Source organism: Melanostigma gelatinosum, assembly GCF_949748355.1.
Source record: "Melanostigma gelatinosum genome assembly, chromosome: 2".
In the NCBI taxonomy this organism is placed as follows: domain Eukaryota; kingdom Metazoa; phylum Chordata; class Actinopteri; order Perciformes; family Zoarcidae; genus Melanostigma; species Melanostigma gelatinosum.
Window position 1 is genome coordinate 19,552,314 of NC_136635.1, and position 20,201 is coordinate 19,572,514.

The 20,201-nt window shown below is 43.8% G+C and overlaps 1 protein-coding gene across 1 annotated transcript in view; it reads left to right on the plus strand.

Moving 5' to 3' along the window:
• Positions 1–20,201, plus strand: part of LOC306792249 (protein TANC1-like) — a gene marked incomplete at its 5' end in the record, with an annotated part of 29,836 nt that overhangs the window by 6,591 nt on the left and 3,044 nt on the right. The window contains 20 exons of the mRNA XM_079289323.1: positions 399–690; positions 1,390–1,671; positions 7,021–7,137; positions 7,295–7,585; positions 8,416–8,543; positions 9,978–10,209; positions 11,027–11,193; positions 12,955–13,263; positions 14,389–14,589; positions 14,792–14,895; positions 15,026–15,134; positions 15,515–15,637; positions 15,736–15,972; positions 16,249–16,458; positions 16,659–16,740; positions 18,155–18,288; positions 18,384–18,507; positions 18,590–18,765; positions 19,602–19,734; positions 20,091–20,120. Coding sequence (XP_079145449.1) covers positions 399–690; positions 1,390–1,671; positions 7,021–7,137; positions 7,295–7,585; positions 8,416–8,543; positions 9,978–10,209; positions 11,027–11,193; positions 12,955–13,263; positions 14,389–14,589; positions 14,792–14,895; positions 15,026–15,134; positions 15,515–15,637; positions 15,736–15,972; positions 16,249–16,458; positions 16,659–16,740; positions 18,155–18,288; positions 18,384–18,507; positions 18,590–18,765; positions 19,602–19,734; positions 20,091–20,120 — 3,481 coding nt within the window. The remainder of the gene's footprint in view (positions 1–398; positions 691–1,389; positions 1,672–7,020; positions 7,138–7,294; positions 7,586–8,415; positions 8,544–9,977; positions 10,210–11,026; positions 11,194–12,954; positions 13,264–14,388; positions 14,590–14,791; positions 14,896–15,025; positions 15,135–15,514; positions 15,638–15,735; positions 15,973–16,248; positions 16,459–16,658; positions 16,741–18,154; positions 18,289–18,383; positions 18,508–18,589; positions 18,766–19,601; positions 19,735–20,090; positions 20,121–20,201) is intronic.

The window sequence follows — 20,201 nt, forward strand, 5'->3', positions numbered from 1 at the left end:
TCACTTTGTGAAATCAGCCCCGTGTGGAGCAGCAGAATGTGTGTACAATGACTTAGACAGTAAATTATGAATGTCTACAGCGAGTGAGTTAGTCTGCACTCGGCATGAAAAACTGGGAAAATAACAGCCAGGATGGAAATAACTGGAATTATCCTTTCATTCCCCATCTGCGTGTACACACAAACATACTCGGTCACACAAAAAAAACACTGTCATGCAGAGTGGAGTACTGTTAAAAAAGGGTGCCAACTGACTGATTTACGACACTTTTATCATAGAAGAATATTCCTCAGTTATTTTTCTTTCTTAGTCGGGTTAAGTCTTTCCCCTGTGATTCTCTACACATCCTAACTTTATGTCCTTGGATCAATATATTTCTGCTCTTCGTTTCTCTCCAGTGTGATACCTCTGCCCAGGGGGGGAGTCCCAGCTCCACTCTCACCTGCAGCACTGCCTCCCCCTGTTCAGAGAGCCCCTCCTCCACCCTGAGCACCAGTGTTGGAGGCCAGCCTTTGCCCCAGCCGTTGCCCTTAACTTCACCCCACTGCAGCTCCAGCACCAGCCCCAGTGGAACCCTCTCCGACACGGCACCCAGCTCTGCCCCTTGTCCGGCTCCTGGACCCGTCAGCCCCGGGCCTCCTTCTCAAAGCCCCACCTCCACCCTGGGGAGCAAGGACAGTGGAATCATAGGTGAGGGAGTTGCTGCCGTGTATCTGTTGGAAATCCTCGCCAGGTTTTCAAATGGTGTCTATCCACAATGTGCGAGTTCAGATTTGTTTTGTAGGCGAGGTGGAGCATGTCCAATACCGAAGCCCAGCCATGCGTAGATGTTAAAAAAAGAGAGTGTGCTCAAACTGGCCTATTTAACTCAATGTGGAACCGATTACCTACACCGTACTAAATGGTGATAGGAAGTTAGATGCAACATCACTAACTTTTAAGTCCTTGTCAAATGTGTACTCTACCCCACAGATAGCTTCTCCATGTCGCCTCAAGGTTTCAGCTCCCTCCTGTCAAATCTGGGACACTGTCTTTGTTGCTTATGGGTCTGATTCTCTTAAAATAGGACACTTTTTTCTTCCTAAATAGAGTTTGTATTTATAGTTCAATACAAAAGTGCAGAAGGTGCATCAAGTACAATAAAAGTCGTTGATTGATTCATTTTGAGTGGAAAGCTGATACAGTAGTTTGTTGTATTTTATTGTTGATCGAGTGAATGAGATTCGTTGAAGTGGAAGGAAATGCTTAATTTTGGGTTTTTAGTAAATTTTTACTCAGAACAAAATGCAAGTAAGCAATTATATGCCATATGTTCTTCTTCAGAAGTGGGATTTGTTTTCTTCTTTTCGCTGCCTTACTTAGCCTAACCTATATTTTCTTGCGGCTCAGCAACCACCACTAGTTCTTCTGAGAATGAGGAGCGCAGCGCCTCCAGTGAGGTTCTGACTAAGGATGAAGGCCCGGGGGGCGGTGCTGGTGTAATGGGCTATGCAGGTGAGGACCGCCAACCCGGACCAACCAGGGACACTCTGACCACCCAACCAGATGAGGCCTTACCTAGAACTGACATCATGGAGCCCAGGACTCCACCAGCACCGAAAAGACCCCTCCCACTGCACCACATACACATCACTTCCTCCCTTGCGATGCCCCGTCCGAATTCAGTGGCAGGTACGTTTACCTTTTCTTATGTGGTCACCTGTTGAATGAAGATTCTTTTGCCTGTTGGCTTAGCTTAGCGTGAAGACTGAAGGGAAACAGCTCACCTGGCTCTGTCCAAAGGGGGGAAAAATCCTCTATAGCTCGCTAATTAACCCATTATATTTCCTCTTGACTTGCCATAACCTTAAGGTTGCCAGTCAACCAGCGGGGAGGAGACTCCAGGAAGTCACCGTAGATGCCATTTTTATTTTTGCCTGAATTGTTTTGTAGATGAAGTAGGTTAATGAGAGTATGAATGTGACAGCTGTGACCCGGGTGATTCATTAATGGACTGATAAATATTGACTGAATGGCAGATTGATTGAATTGATGTTTGAGAGAGAACGTCTAATTTGCAAGATCTCTGTGATGCAGAGCTAAACTTCATTGCACTGTGAGTCGGTGCTCTACTTACCACTGAGGCTGGATGCACACAGTGAGCGGGACCAGTTAAATGTCCTGGGAGGCCTCCAGTTGTCATAAAAATATCCCCCTCCCTCTACAATCACCATCTTTGCGAGTGCACAAGGCTCTTTTTCTTCCCTTAGATGTCAGTTCATTTGTGGTGGGAGCAAAAGAAGAGATTCCCTAAGGAGTGGATTCACAGTAACGCCTGCCAGTTTCCTCTGTCAGCTGGTGCTTTCATTTAGGCACCCTTGATGAAATTCAGAATAAAGATGAAGCACTGTAGCCGCCAAGATTTTACTCCACATTCAAGAAACATTTGATAGAGGAGCGGTATGTAAATTATGATGTCCATTAAGAGACCAGTATTAACATTTTTATTTTTCCCGCATGACAAATGTATTTGTCATAGCAGCAATAATGTTCTGCTACAACAGAGACAAACAGGCGGCAGATAATTAATGAATGGAGGTTTTATAAACATATTATCCAGTACTTTAAATTGTACGGCTGTCTTAGGAAATGTATGACGTATTTTGCATAATGCAATTGTAGCAACATTAACAGCAGCAGAACATCAAGATATGTTTTTCAATTGCAGATGATTTGGTTTAATTTTCAAATTATTCAATGCATAATTTAAAGTCTAAAATAAATGGTGGTTCCATCACCTTTTAGTTCCTCACTGTCCGTTCTCATTAACAGCCTCATAATCAGAATGGATGGAATGGATGGAAGTGGCTCATGCTCTCAAAGTTTCCTGAGAAAAACGAGGATTGTTGTAAGCACAGGGATACAAAAGGTAGTCCAAGACAGTTTGCGGAGTATCGCATAGAAGTTACCTGCTTCATCAGCACCCCAGTGCGCTGAAACTGGGGCTTTTTTGGCAAGAAGCGTTGTGCAGTGTGATGGCTGTCGGCAGATTTAGTGGTCAAAGCTCTCTTGTATTTTACTTTGAGAACCAGTCAAAGGCTGAAGGCGCATCAACTGCAGATATGATGTGTCGTGTAGTCCAGTGTTTGCCTGCATGGTATTGAAATTAGCGAGTGTCTTAAAGATCGTTATGATGTGACGGGTCAGGGCCACTACAGCACTGGTGCATCCTGTTTTCAATAATGGGACACCCATCTGCAAATTCAAGTTAAAGGATTACTTTGGGAACTACAGTACGTGTATTCGCCTGAAAGGGGGGGGAGCTAGCCTGACTCTGTCCAAGGGTAACAGAATTTGTTTAACCCGTACAAAATGGCAATGCACTGTACGGCAAGTTTTTTGCTAGTCCCAGTCGAGAAATGATGTGGCATATAACCACCCGGAAAATGGTGAATTGCTTTTGCACTTTGTTTTTTTGTACGTATTAAACAAACAAGATATTACATGTTCATCAGTGAGCTTTAGAGGTGCTGGTGGATGGTCTAGCTAGTTCCCCGGTTCCAGTCTTTGTGCTTAAGCTAAGCGTAGCTTATCGAGTGCTAGTTGAAGCCTTATAGCGGACAGAGATTGATCTTTTCATCTGACTCTCCGCCAGAAAGAGAATATAGGCATTTCCCAAAAATGTCTCACAATTCCATGAAATTTGAAAAGGTTGTGTAGAATTCGTGCATGCTGGGTTGCTCATGAGGAACTGGTGCTACCAGGTATGCTGGAAGCTTTGGCCAGGGCTGCGGAGTTGACCTTTAAAGTGTTGAATGATCAACAGGGGTTGGAGGGTAATCAATCACACTCATCAGCAACGGACATAAAGGCAATCGGCCTGGCTCTCTTTAGCCAGCGCGCTCTCTCATCCCACTCCACAACTCCTTCACACTGTTTTGCTGCAGACTGCTCTTCATCCTCTCACTGTGGATGTTCTTTCGATTCTCCGCTACAGCTCTTGCTTGACAATAAGGGTCATTTCTTCCACGTCCCCTGTACTAAAAGCCCCTTTCTACCTGTTGAAAGGGATTTCATGTTTGCAGTGTGCCAGGGTTTATTACTTGCTCGGCCCCGATCTTTTTTTCTATCAGCATAATTGTGGTGTTCACGCTGTAATTGATTTGTCTTGCATCAGGGCGTCCCTCATTGTCCAGTAATACTCCACAGAGCAGGTCCCATGTGCTCTTGAAAGCCCTGCAAATTATAATATGACCTCAGTAGCTTAACACCACTTTCTCACTCTGCTGCTGCAGACTGATGGACACACGCAGGGATGCTACATGCAATAGAATAGGATCTGATTGGCCAAAGTGTTGGAACTGTATGTACCGCAGTTCAGCTTGTCTTTCTCCCTGTATTAGACTATTTAGTGAACATGAAATGTCAGTCGATAGCGCATAAACAGATTTCATGTTGTGTGGCTCACGTCTGAGTGTTTGGTGATTTGTCATGACGAAGGATGCTTAAAGACGTTGCTGGCCAGCATCTTCTGGCCGAGACCGTGATTGCTGTTTTAAAGCTTTAAGCTCATAACAGCTCAGCGATGTGTTGCAGCTCCCTCAGATGCTCTGAGATTATCAACGGCTGCATTTAACATGTACAGCACATGATTATAGTAAATGTGAGGTCATCGTCTGTCCAGGGACTGCACTTTCCTGCTTCATTAGTCTATCTACAGAATTTCATAGATGAGTGCAGTGCTGCCTTTTTTTCCATCCCACTCTTAGGGGATTAGAGGCAGAGGTAATGCCAGATTTTCAGATTTTACAGAGGATTTTATTGAAATATTACAATGATGAATGAATGAAATAGACCGGTTTGTGAAACAAACTCTTGAAATAACAATAGTTTTTCAGTCAGACTCATTTTTTTCATGCAGCTTTTGTCTTCTTTAGTCGTACTTCCATATATTTCGATATTAATGCCATTTATTTCATCATCTAAATATAGATAAATCCTTCCTTACACACAACCTAACAGTATGAATCAGAGAAAACCTAAATATTCATAAAACCAGTATCATTATAACCCAAGAGGTCCCACAAAGAAGAGACACTTCCGGTTGCACTGCCTGTTATCAAGTTAGCTGGTTCTCCACCATGCATGGATTAATTAACAACTTGGATTATATTCCCCTTCATCAACAGAGGAACCAGGGATAGTCTAAACTGAGACTAGAGCAGAGGTTCTTCACCTTTTGACTTATCCACTGCTCCAAAGAGAGATGAGCAGTTGATCAAGACTGAAATGTTACTGTAGGAGCCTCAATCTGACGATGCCTAAACTACATCTAGGAAAAGAAAAATTGTAACTGAATTAACATTCTCATATCTTAGTTAGTCTCTTGAGTTTGAATCATACCCATTTGTGTTGCATTCTATTTCCATTTTTGTACCGTCTCCCAGGTAAATCCTGGCAACACTTAAATAAAGGCAAAACCTGCCAAAACCACAACAAAAAGAAAAAAAAGATGATGTAACAAAATGCTATTAAATAGCCACTGAACAAATGTCAGCCTTACTTCAAATGTACAGTTTTGTTGAGACGACTTCACTTCACTTATGTGCTACATTGTCCAGTTAATCGTTAGTTGTACTGTAGGAAATTTGGGTTCAGAAGTGTGTTTTAAGAAATTATAATAGAAGTGAGTCATGATTCATAATTAAGAAATCATAATTAGAAGTGTTTTGGAAATGCATAATTAGAATATTCATAATTGTAGAAGTGTTAAGCCATAAAAGACAGTCATTGAATGTATTTAGAATAGCAGAGGCAAAGCGAGATTTCTAGACAGGCAATTACGGATCACACCCGTGCGAGGGTCCTGCGAGGAGGAGGAGACTGTTGAAGTTAGCCAATAGTAATTGAGATAGACAGTATGGGAGGGAGTTTCAAACTGTATGAGGAAGGGCTTCGGAAAGTTGTTCGCTCTCTTCTTGCTTTGCCCTCAGCCTGGACACGATGTCTCCATGCTGAGGTGCGAGTGAATAGCTTTTCCGCGGATCATGTCATATTTTATATTCTGTCAGTAGTGTACTTCATTGTGTAATTGTATTAGCTTCAGTAGGATTCAATTCTTTTTAATTGTAAACCAGTTTTGGTAGATTTATTAAGAAGCGACGCTGCTGTAAACATCGGTACCGCGTGGTCTCCGGCCTTCTCTCTCCGTGGGGAAGATTCAAGCCTCCACAGTACTGAACTCAAATATGTAGAGATATCTTTGCAATATTTGGTCAAAAAATAAGTTTGTTCACAATACATGAGAAAACAATGTAGCGTAATCAAATACAAAACCACCAGAAACTACTGGTTCAAGAATGTTGAACCAGTGTTGTTTCAATGTACAGGGCTTCCCATATTTTGTCACTCTGTGTTTTGTTGCACAACGATATGCTGTGATAAGAGAAATAGATTATTATTGTTGGCAGGTCACACAATTGAATAAATAGCTGATGACACAAAGCCTATATCAAAACAGCTTGGAGTGAAACCTTTGCTAAATGTCTTGAGAACTGCAGAAAGTAAGCCTGGCTGACCTGTACACTGTAGCTACAGAGTAGGCGGATGGATAGGGGAATGTGGGAGAGAATTTGTTTCTTCTCTACGACATTTTCTATTGATCTTGTAGACATTTTTACGTCTTATTTGGTCAATAGAAGAATGCGCGAAATCCTGTGATTGACAGCCGGCATTGCAGCTGGCGATGTGTTTCCAGCGATCGCCACAAAAATCTGTGTCCTGACGTGCGAGACAGAATGAAACATTTGGTTGTTTCAGACTCGTGTAGGCTTGAGATTACAGAACGTGAGATGATTCGTTTTCTTTCATTTTCCTCTCTCTTCTCCTCTCAAGGTCACTGAGCGGTGAGAGCAGCAACTGTTTATGTCTCACGTCTCCATGGATACAATAATTGACTCGAACAATGACTTGTGTGGTATCCATGTGTATCTTTGCGCAGCTCTCTCAGTCCGTTCCACACCCGCTCTCTTTTTTTTGCAGCAACCAGCTCCACTCGATTGGAGGATTTGAGTTATCTGGACAACCAAAGGGCTGCTGGACACAGGAGCTCCGTCCGCAAACACAACACCGCTGGACGCGCAAGTGATGACTCCAAAGGTATCTTTGGGGCTTCGCCTCAGGGCGAAATCAGTGTGTAAATATAGCTTGGTGCAGAAACATCTGCAAAGCTGTGTGGAGCATGCACTTCCTCAATGTCACTGCCTAAATGACCCATTCTTATATAGCTTTGAATCTTCCCTCTCACTCCATCCAGGGAGATTTGTGCCATTCAAGCAAGCTGACATCATGCTTAAACCGCTGCTGTTTGAAGTCCCCGGCATCACCGCAGAGACACCTTTTGTCGGCCGGGATTGGCTCTTCACGCGTTTGGAGGAGGTCCTTAGAAAAACAAGCAGCTGCGAGGGCCGCGGTGCTGTGATTGTGGGTAACGCAGGATCCGGCAAGACTGCTGTCATCTGGCGGCTGCTGACACTCAGCTGTCATGGCACGCGCACGCCACAGGGAGGTCCCAGCATCCCTCACAGCCCCAGCTCCTCCCCTAAATGTAAGAGTCCTATCTTTATTCGGAGCGCCGTGATTTGTTTTTGTGTGAGTCGCAAAGCATTAATGTAAGAACACATTAAGAATGCTGGAAGTTGAATTCATACATTCTCCAGTATGCTCCAGATTCCTGTAAGAGTTTCGGGTAAATATCACTTTTCGGAAGGGAGTTGGTAAGTGGGTCACACACTCTTCTTTCAAGTTCTCCCCTGAGGTTTCTCTGCTGATTGCAGTTGTGTAAGGAGACTGAGATTGTTTTTTTTTTTTGTTATCATGAAAAAGCTCAAACCACAGTCACGTTTGACTTGACTTGACTTGAGCCAGGTTTTGCACACTGCACAATAGATGCATGTTGTATGCTGTGGCATGCTGGTAATTTCGGTTTTTAGCATAAAACGAGACACATATGGAGGTATGAAAGAAAGCCGGCCACGAATACATTTTTTTTTTCGATATCGTCTTCTTTCGGCCTTTTCCTGTCGCGCAATAAGAAGTATTTTTAAAATGACAGACTGAGAGCAAACTAGTACTGAGGAGGCAAAACTAAAATGGTGTTTGAAAATAATACTTGCTATTCCTTTTTCAGCATCATTGCATTCTTCACTGATATCTGTACTTCATGTTGTCATTTTGAATTTGATTTAACAGAGGGAAATGAACATGTGGTGTGCAGCCACAGTTGCTAGTCTTGCTTACAGATGCACTAATTAATTGCAGCAGTTTAATTGTCTCTCTACTTCACTCCTGGCGTTCCTGTGCTTACACCCCAGACTTCATCGAACGAGTATAAATGGCAGCTTTGCGTTTGTTGTTGTTGCCCTGCGCTCTGTTCAGGTGGGGAAAAGCAGGGAAAAGCAGCTTCCAAACAGCCTGCTGACTCCCAGCCCAACCAGAGTGCTGCTGCAGGAACAAGCGACGGTACAGCACAGAGGAAGGTGGCTGTCAGATGCCTAGCTGCCAAGGTATCTCAAAACACACACACACACACACACACACACTTGTTTCTATATACATGTGAGGGCCCTCATTTTACAGCTCTAACCTTAAAGCGTTTATTTGGTTTCTTGCAGAGAGTAAAATGAGAGGATCAATACTCTCATTTGAATGTCATCCATTTCTCCTCTCTTGCATGACACGTGTTGTGCATGCTGCTGATTGCAACATAGATGACATGGAAGCTGCTAAATTTACTAACGTGGCCTCAATAAGAGTTTCCATGGGAACGAGTCAGACTACTTGTGATGGTGAGGGTGTTCGCTCATGGTCAAGGCTGGGACCTATCTAAGCCCTATGAGCGAATACTATTGATATGTTTTTCTGCAAAAATGTACGTACAGTTTACAGATAGTCTCCGAGCCAAACAGTTGCCGTTTATCTCAATGTTTTTGTGTTTTATGCTTTTGTTCAGTTTGGCTCCTTCACCTTTATTTGTAGTGATATGTTTCATGTCTCCGACTCTTGTTTACCCTGCAGTTTGTCACTCGAATAAGCCAACTCTTTACTGAATGAGTTAAATAGATACTCTGCAGTATTAAATGAAGCTCTCATCGTCGAGTTTCATGAGACTGTATGTTATGACTCCGTTACGTCTATGATTACTGAAAATAGGATTTCTGTGCTTATTTCCGGACGTTATTTTGTGGTATAGCCTTGATGGTTTTTATATTCTGTGATATAATCTTAGAGATTGTTTTTCTCCTTTTATTGTTGGGCTATGAACAGAAAATACACTCTGAACAGATCCAACAGCATGGATTTGTGCAGTAATATATGCCCCCCCTTCATATTCATCACATTCAGACTTTTCAAGTTATTCAGGTGCTTGTTGTTTGTATTATGCAAACAGTACTGCTGTAGCCAAAGCAGCCTTCAGATGATTCACATTTGCCAAAACAAATAAAGCTGCCAGTAAACAAATATGCTGTAGACTAAAAGCAGAGAGGTGTAAATGGTTTTAAATTCAATATTCAGACAAGCCACATGTACAATACGCAGCTTGTCGAGTCAATTTTATTCATATCGCCCAGTATCACCTGATCACAAATTCCCCTCAAGGGGAGAATGCATGGCACAGTGCGTGACTTAGCAGGAGGCGAAAACTGTGAAGACTGAAGCTCAAGAGAGCTTTTCAGAATTGTTTTGCCATTTGATTTCATAGACACTTCAGACCAGCTTCATATTCATGTGGCTCTCCTCCCATTAGATGCGCCAAAATCATCCAATGTGGCCAAATGTAATTCTGAATTTCCCCACTGTTAAAACCTCCTGATCTAGTTCCACCAGGACCATTAACGGTTGCACAGCTTTTATTTCGACCCAAATACAGATATTTCTGTCAAATAAACAGATAAAGACTTTGCGTTTTGAGTGTTTTACCTGCCTCGTTTGTCTGTCAGGTGGTAGCCTACCATTTCTGTCAGGCTGACAATACCTACACCTGCCTGGTGCCAGAGTTTGTGCACAGTGTTGCCGCCCTGTTGGCCAGAGCGCCACAGCTCGTCCCGTACAGGGAGCTGCTGGTACAAGAGCCTCAGCTACAAAACACACTCAGCCTGCGATCCTGCGTTCAAGACCCCATCGCTGCCTTCCGAAAGGGTATCCTGGAGCCCATAGCCAGCCTGCGCAAGGGTAATGACGTCTACACATACACATACACATTAAGACAAATGTCATGTTTAAAATGTCATAATAGTATCTGTTTTAAGGTGGACAACTGTCTGCTCCCTTCACCATGCAATTAAGGAGCCTACTACAATCTCCTGTGTGAAATTGCCTATTAATGACTCCATGATTGGCCCATGGATTATTTTCCCCCGTTAAGGTCAATGATTTGAAACAGCGTTGAGTGTGAAACAGACGTTAGGTCATTTACATAGGGAAATGATGAGTGTTATTTTTGCCCCGGTGAGTCATCAGCATCCCACCGTACTTCAAGGTCATAAAATACTCGGGGAAAGGCGGTGATTATTACGTCACCTCACTTTCTCATGATATAGTCAGTCAGCTAGATTGATGTGTTATTACGGCCGGGCCCTCCACAGTCTGAGGAGAGGAGTGTTTTGTCTGCTCCATCATTATTAAGCAGGTTAGAAAAACAAATGGAGAGCCCTTGTGCCTGAGTGTATGAGTCGTCGCAGCCTCACAGGGATGCATTGACAGTTTATATTATGCGAAACATGATGGATATGTCCTGTTTCAAGCTGATAAACAACAATGGCCTCTGGTCCCTTTTAGCAGAATATAATCAATATCAACAGTTGATGCTTTTCTCAACATATCCTGTGCTGGAAAACATTTTTAGTCATGAAAGGAATCGGATACCACTATCAAACCATCTGTCATTGTCTCCTCATCATGTGCTCCTTGGCTCCAAGGCTAATTTAATATATCTGGTCTTTTAATGTGCTTCAACCTCTTTTTTTTCTTTAACTTTTGTTTTATTCAGAACGCAGGCTACCCGAAGAAGACTACATCATATTGGTCGACAGTCTTAATGAGGCAGAATTCCATAAACCAGACTATGGGGACACCATCGCCACTTTCATTACCAAAATAATCTCCAAATTTCCTCTCTGGCTGAAGTTGGTGGTCACAGTCAGGACGGGCCTGGTGGTGAGTGAGGTTATGAATATGATTACAACATCTGTCTCAAAGGGTTGGGCCACCCAAATTACAATTAACATATTTTCTTACTCCACACATCTAGTCTCCACCCCAATTCGATGGAGGTTACTGGAGGGGTGTGTGTGGTTCTGACATCATTGAAATAAACGATTCAACAGCATAGTTTTCCCCATGCCTGGTTTCCTTTCGGTGCCCTGGTTTAAAATAAAAACTGAAGCAAAATAAACAGGTGAGGTTATTTGCCGACCATGAAACTGGCTAACACTTCCTAACACTGGTGAAATATAGCTCAAACCGAGTTACCCTGCGAATTTATTTTATCTGTAAAGCCCTAAATATGACGTTGTATTTCAAGAAATCTTACTTTTTACTCTTTTAAAATAATTACAGACAAAAACCTCCTACTTATTTTTGAAGAGACCATTTTCCAGTGCAGCACTAAGCAGAGCCTTTATGCCTAATGAGCACCAGACACTTTATAGGATGTAAGTGGAAATATTACAATCTGGACAATAGAACTATATAGACAGCTAGATACCACTAGATTTAAGTAAAGTGAGAAAAATTAATTTTTATTTTGGGTGAACCAAGGCTTTAAGTTTAAGCTACCTCGCGTTCCCCAAATCACAGCGGTATTCTCAATGCCTTCTTCTTTTGTCTTAGCTCACTGTGTAAATTGTTGTACTTTTACTTCCATGGTATAGACATTGCAGCTTTTGGCATCGTCAATCTCTTTAGTCTGATGTAATTTCTCAATCCGGTTGGTAATCCCTCCAAACAGCGGACGCATCTGTCCAATGCCAAAGCCAAGCCTCCAAATGCTGCCCGGATTACGCCTTGAATGGATGGTAACACTACTAGTAATCTACTGGGAGTCTGGAGCTCGACAGTCAGCCAGCCGGTTACATCATTTTATTAGTGTTGGGGAATACACGAAACACATTTGGGGTCATTTTCTTTATGATGCATTTGAAGTCCGCAAGCATTAACGACCGAAATTTAAAGATGAAGAGCGCAGCTATGATCCCAACCTCCACAACATTGCCAGAGCTGAATATTTGATGACTGTAGTGTTGATTTGGGTGTTTACTGTGGTAGCACGCTATGGCCAACTTTAATCAAATCAAATGTAATTTCCCAACAACAAAATTATGGCCAGTAAAATGCTGAGTGGCTAGTAACAAAAAAGCCAAGATCTACCCCAGCTCCCAGTATCCCTGATTCCTGATTGGATCATCATTCTCTCCTTCCCTTTTTCACCAGCCATTTCACAGGAGCTCTTGTATTACAACAACCTGGATATTTCACAGGCGGATGACAAAGGGTTAAGTGGAGCGCAGTCCACGACAACAGGTCAATTACTTGTCGTCGACCAAAATGTCATTCTTCGTTAATGAGGAACTGCGCTGCAACAACATGGATTTTCATAGCTGTTTTTGGCCGGTGTTGAGCAGTTGAGGATGGCAAGAGAGGAGATGAAATGTGACTCTGAGAGATGCTTATGAGCAATGTTGGAGCTTGAGTCATTGTCACACTATTTACTGTACTGTATCCCATGGCTCTGCGTGAGTCAGAGGCAGCAGCATCTGAGGATTGGGTCCTGGTTTTTGTGCTTTTTAATTTCTCCTAAGCTAATGCTCCAAAGACATGCAGCCTATTATTCCTGAAATATTGAGGTGTTTGCACCTGTGTGTGGCATCTGTTTTAACCAACAAGCACCCATAATCAATCAGTTTTCTTCTCCTGCAGGAAATCACGACTCTCCTTCCCTTCTCTGGCATCTCTCTGGACATCCTGCCAGACAGCAGCGATCTTGGAGCCGACCTGAGTGACTACATCCATCACCGGGTCAGCAGCAGCAGCCAGGTCGCCGCCAACGTCACCACGCCGACAGGCTCGTTCCCTGATCAGCTGCTTCTCAGCAAGTTCAGCAGCCATCTGTCAACACGGAGCAACGGCTCCGTCCTCTACCTTCAGCTGACCCTGGATCTGTTCCACAAGGGGCACCTGGCTCTGAAAGGAGGAAACTACCTGGTGGTGCCTGTGTCCCTGTCAGAGGTCAGATATGTAGAGCATTGATTACCAACATGCAAGGGGTATTTGTATCCAACTTGAAATAGTTCATGTTTGCTAAAAGTAATGCTACGTTGTTGAACCGCAGATGTGGAGTAATGTGTGTTTCATTGAGTTTTCAGTTCACTTACTTTGTAAACTACAGTGTTGTATCCTCGAGAGCTAAAACGACACATTTTACCCTAAGTGTATCTTTGGACTCAGCCCCCCGTCTCCTCCTCCTCTTCCTCACTTGGTCAAGTTCACAGTCTAACACTTAACACTTGTCAGTCATCCCGGTGAGCTGTCTGCTGTGAAATGGCATCTCGCCTGAGGCTGACGCAATCAATCCCCATAAAATCCCCACACAAGGTACCCAGGTGACAGCAGTTGTTCAGATATGTTTTCCTCAAAAAACGAGAAAGTTTGTACTCGCGCGCTATTCAGATCAATAAAAGATAGAAAATGACAGGATCAAAGGCTTAATCAGAGAGCCAGCAATAGTCCACAATGACTACAGTAAGTGACAGGCTCATTTTAATATGACATAATCATCAGCGTAAAATAGGACAACAGATGAGCAAGTGTTGTTGTACACACAAAGGCCTAGAAATGTGATGATTTAATGATTGGATAATGGATGTGAAAAAACATGCATAAAGGTGTGCTAAAGATGTGTAGGCCCGGGTAGTGGGCAGTTACAGTTAAATACAACAGCTTGATATAATAATTATATCGATAGATTAGTAGAATTAACGATTTAATGCAGTTGCAAAGATTAACTATCCCAATTCACCAGACTTATTATGACGTGTCAGGAATGCTTGCACCAATGATTTTCAACAAGACGTGTAAACTGCACATTCAGCTCTTGAACTGCTTTTGCTATGAAAGCTATATTGCTATATTGTATGTGTTTACCTTCAGGATGGTCAAGGAGCATCCAACAATGTTACTAATACCCTAAAAGATCCAAGTTCCACAATACCTGCGTCTAGGAGATCAACTCAAGTCGTTCTGGAATATTGGAAGATCATATCCTGGTTAGCTTGTGGATCGTTTAATTAGACCGGGTATAGTAAGATTATACCAGGCGACCATGACATCATTAACCTCATGACCATCTTTTAGGTGTACCTGCTGATGTGTCGCGTGAGTCTTCCGGATAAAGAGGCCTTTGAACGGGTACTTCCGGTGCTCAATGTGGCACTGGCGTCTCTGCACCCGCTGACTGATGAACAAATGTTCAGGGCGCTGAATGCAGGCAGTGTGAGGGGGGAGCTGGAGTGGAAGGACTTCCAGCTGAGATTAGACAGCCTGGCTGGATTCATGGTAAGACTCTTGATATGACTGCATGGAACGGCAGATAATGACTCAAGATTTAGTTTCAAAGGTTTGAATGTTGTGTTTTGTTTTGCTGTGAAGTACATACATTTTCCTCTTACTTCTAGGGATTTAGAGATAGTTTAGGAGGACTAACCGTATATATGATGATCACACTTTAAGATGTTTTCTGTATCATTTGTGCTCGTAGGTGAGACGCAGGGATGGCACACGGATGCTGTGTCATCCCTCCTTCAGAGAGTGGCTGGTTTGGAGAGCAGATGGAGAGAGCAGTGACTTTATCTGTGACCCAAGGTGAGACTTAGAGTCAAAGGTCATCAGAAGATGCTTGAGATGCATTTACTTTAAGTCAGTTGTGAATACACCTCGAAGAAAAGTGTGTACATTCTTGTCAAAAAAAGAAATGAACACTATACGTCTACAGGAGTGGCCACGCTCTCCTGGCCTTCATGTTCTCCAGACAGGAGGGCAAGTTGAATCGGCAGCAGACTATGGAACTGGGACACCACATCCTCAAGGCTCACATATTCAAGGTAAAGGGAACTGGGATGCTGTGTATATAACTAGTTATGTAGTTTATAAGTGATTGTACCTCCACCCGTCTGAATCACATCGATTCCCAGAGGATTCACGTAAACAAGATCCTGCACTTTACTGTGTGCTATTGCACAGAGACACACTAAGACACAGGCAAACAAGACGGAACCCCTGTCCCTACCACAACCCACACACATTAGCACTGCTCAGATCCATAAAACCCCCATGGCACAGCGAATATTGTTCTGTTTGCATGCATGGCTTGCACTTTCTGCATACTGCTTTACTCCTGGGACACAATTCAAATTCTGCACCACAGATCTCATCTGAGCAAGCTTGATCCCTCTCTATCTGTGTCTCTTTCACACACTCACAGGGTCTGAGTAAGAAGACAGGTGTGTCCTCCAGCGTTCTTCAGGCAATCTGGGTGAACTGCAGCACAGACAGTCTGTCCGCTGCACTGGCCTCCCTGAGGAACCTATACACGCCTAACATCAAGGTGACATAGTGTGCTCTAAATTTTGAAAAAAGTACCCAAATATATCTGATATACGGAGATGCACTATTCATTTTTTTTTGTTTTTTTTCATCCTGCAGGTCAGTCGTCTGTTGATGCTGGGTGGAGCTAGCGTGACCTGGTGTACAGAGGTGGTAGGACATGCCCCCATTCTGGCCGTCCACGCACACCTGGGGCATGTGGAGATGGTAGCCCTGCTGCTAGAAATGGGTTCTCCCGTAGATAGGACCACTGACAGCGGCATGACGCCCCTCTGTCTGGCCGCCGCCGCAGGACACGTCGACATCGTCAGCCTGCTCTGCAAGAAAGGGGCCAAGGTCAGTGTCACAGGCAAAGAGGAGGAGACACTCACGTGGGTCTGGAGGGCGTGACCGGCACGATTACTGTGGATAAATCCGATTTTCATCTGTGACAGAATACTCTGTCTCTCAGTTACTCTACACCGGTGGTATCCTGAACAGTCCTGGTTTTATAGCCACCGCAGTCTCAGGATCTATTCTGGGAGACAGATGACATAAACAGGCCTGATCTAGGCCAGCGTACCGGCCAGGACCAGTGTTGTAAGTCTTGTCCTGTGTTCCCCTTTATGCCAGGTGGGCCATGCTGATAAGAGTAGCCAGTGTGCGCTGGTCCATGCTGCTCTGAAAGGCCATGCTGAAATCATCAACATCTTGCTGGGTCAAGATTGGGGAGCAGAGATCCCCACTGACCCACAGCAGCACCACAGCAATGAGACTGTGACTGGGAAAGCACAGGCAGCACAGCAGGCACTTACAGCCACAGCTAGTGTGGGACACACACAGGTACGTATCAGATCAAGGTCCTCTTGACAAAACACTCTGCTGAAATTCATTTTTTATGTAGAGCACGGTGCCTGTCCTTGCTTGACGTAGAGGATTTATTAGCTGCACTTTGCTGTGGTCAAGGTCTGTGAGTGCTTTGGTTTACTTTCCGCACAGCAAGCCAGCAATACACAGGACTGTTAAATTGTGTTTTTCTGCAGGTGGTGAAGAGCTTGCTGGACTTGAAAGATGAACAGCTGGCAGTGCAGATGGACGCTCACGACTCTCTCTGGGGAGAAACGGGTGCATTTCTCCTATCAGTCAGATAAATTTAGCTTTCTCGCCTTTTTCTGTCCATCAGTGTGGATCTGGAGTCATGCTCAAGGATGCTTTAGGGTTGCATTTTAGGCACAGGCTAGCATTCTGTGCAATAAATAAATATGAAATCGCTAACTTACCTTGATATGGATGCACAATGAGCTCTATGAATGGAGCTGCAGGATCTCAGGTTCATTTTTTTAGTATTGTGATTTTAGAATTCTCTGGTTGACATCAAAAAAATGATTCAACTGTAAATACTTTTTTTTCATCATTGGCTAAAATAGAGCATCACATTTATCACCAAATATCTTGTCCAGCCACATTTTTAGCATCTAAAAAGCCGCTTTTATTCAATTGTAATACTTTTACCTCTATCACAGATGCGATAGTGCAGCCTGCAGAATTGTGTTAGGTTCATTTCCTGAAAGCTTGTCGGATGAAGCCTGCATCTCTGACTCCAGCACCATTAGAGTATAATTATATTACACAGTCCCCTCCAGTGCTGCGATAGAAAACGTGAGAGCATGAAATATACCCTCTGAAACATTCACGTTTTCATGTGCCAGGGCGTCGTTTTAGGTTTCTGTTCAGTGTTAGAATCCTTTGATTACAGTCCATCTGCGCGGATTCAATTATCAGTCGAGGATACAAGTCTGATTACTTACCCAGGGATTTGCACTTCTTCATGGATTACAACCATCCAAGACAGTATTGCATACAGTGTATTGCATCTTTTGAATATTCTCTTTAATAAGGAATATAATATTCGCTGGTTCAGTTTGCGTATTTAAAGCAGCAGCTTCACTAACCCTGTTACTATTTGTGCAGCTGCACAAAGTCACCTTAAGACAACTAGACGCGTCTTTTGTTCTTTGTCTCATATATGACAATAACTTCTCTTCAAAGGCGGTGATATACAATCGATTTGTTCACTGAAGCATGTGGTCACATGAAACACGGTGTCATTTATCAAGGGTACTTGTAGGTTAGAGAATGGCATCAATACCTTGCTTCTATCCCCAGCTGCTCAATTAGCTGGAGGACTCGCGTACTAAAAAATACCCACCGTTTGTCAAAGTAGCACTGGCTGGTTAAGGAGGGTCCAAGGTAACTAGTGTGTAGAGTTATGGTTGGAGACATTGTTTGCATTTGTTGTTGAAGAGGAGGAACAAGAAAGAGTGTGCAGCTGTCTTTGAGCAATTTTGATCTCTAGTACTTGTTACTGTAGATTTGTATTAAAACAGAAAAATACAACACCTGTGTTAGAATCAAGCACATTATGTAAATAGCCAACCCTGTTTCTCTCTCTGTCGCTCATCCCTGCTTCTGCCGAAATGTGTCAATTACATATTCATCTCCGCCTCGTTGTCTTATCTCCATGCCGACCCTCTGTCAGTGCTGAGCGCGGCGGCGGGAAGAGGGAGGACGGAGGTGTGCGCGTTCCTGCTGGAGCGGGGGGCAGGGCTGGAGATACCCAACCGCAGGGGGATGGCCCCGCTGCTTAGTGCCACCAAGCACGGGCACACACAGGTGAGGCGGAGTCTGGTCACTGGCACCGGATGTTCGGCATTTCACCAGTTCTGCCTTTTTTTCCCCCCCATAACACTTTTTCTGTCCTGCTCCAGATTGTAGAGTTGCTGCTGAAGCAAGACGCGGATATCAACGTCAGTGAGAAGCAGGGTCGTACTGCACTGATGCTGGCAGCCTCCGAGGGCCACGTGAGCACTGTTGAACTCCTGCTGACAAAGGGTGCGAGTCCCTACCTCCCAAACTAATATAATATATTTGAATGACTGTATATGAACAATATTTGCTCTCTCTGTGGTCCCAGGTGCCTCTCTGTCCTCTGCTGATCAGGAGGGGCTGACTGCACTTAGCTGGGCTTGTCTGAAGGGCCAGAAAGATGTGGTGCAGCTTCTGGCAGAGGCCGGCGCAGACCTGAACCAACCGGACAGACAGGGAAGGACTCCTCTTGACCTCGCCGCCCTCGCCGGGGATGCAGATACAGTGCGTTTCACGTTGTTGTTTGGATGACGTCATGTTGATAATGGGTCTGTCTTTATTTGAAATACTTGTATTTGCATTTACTTGTAAATATTTCCCACCCAAAGGATGCATTTTCTTCTCTCACTGCGGTAGGAATGCAATTTTCAGACCTTGGTGAAGCAGTGTGTACCTGACAATACGTTGCAAAGCATAAAAGATGATTAGCAACACATAATATTTCTTTGGGGCGACCGTGGCTTACTGGGTAGAGAGGGTTGTCCGCCTACTGAAAGGTCACCGGTTCGATCCTCGGCTGTCCTGTGTCGAAGTGTCCCCGAGCAAGACACTGTACCCCTAACTGCTCCCCGGGCGCCTGTCATGGGCAGCCCACTGCTCCCTACATATACAGGGATGGGTCAAATGCAGAGAATAATTTCCCCACTGTGGGACTAATGAAGGAATGTTTCTTCTTAATGGTCCACACTCGCAAAAACATAGCTATTTTAGACAAATTAAATAAATTATAAAATAATTAAGATGATAATAATTTCCCCTGCAAAACAGGACGTCAATTTGCAATCACAGTTCATGTGGAGTTCAAAAAACTAATTTCCTTGAGAGCATTTTGACTCTCTCATTCATGTAATCTAACGATCAGCAGGAGAGTAATCAAAACTATCTGATCAGACAGGTTTTTTCATCAGGGTATAGAGTTGCAGACAGTTTTGTTGCTAATGCAGTGATGCATAATGAGTGTAATCAACCAAACTATTGAAATCCCTAACACTCTTTTCATTGCTAGAATCTTAGATTTGAAGGGACCAATAAAATGGTGTTGTTATTCTGTGCACGGCCAGGTGCATTGCCTGGTGGAACTTGGAGCGGTGCTGGAGAGAGGCGACAACAACAGTACCAGAGGTTCAGACCGGCCGACTGGCTGCCAGAACCCGGCTCTGGTGGCCTCGCTGCTTAAGAAAGGATCCAAGATGGGTATAAACACCATGCTTACCATAACAGCCCTACAGTAAATCCCACCTCCAGGAATTCTATCGGCGACGCAAAATGTTCCAGAAACCATTCGATATTTTACGACACAGTTAAACAGCTCCTTTAACTGCGCTACAGCTGAATCAACACCTCTCTGGCTAAACTCAGTGTATTTATATTTGTATCTGACTTCAACTAATCAATGAAGGCTATAATAGATTTGTTTGGTGTGCTATGTTTTAGCTCCTGCACGCTCTTCGTTTTTGCCTATTTAACTTCCATGCAGTATTTAGTTCCTCTCTATTCCCCTCTTCAACTCTTTTGTCCATCCTCGGTCGCGCTGCTTCATCAACCGAAAGGCTACAAAACGGCTCCGCACGATCGATCAGGTACATGAATTATGCAAGGCACAGAGTAAAAGAGACCAGGCGAGACAGATAATAGAAAGATAAATATTTTTCTACCCCTCC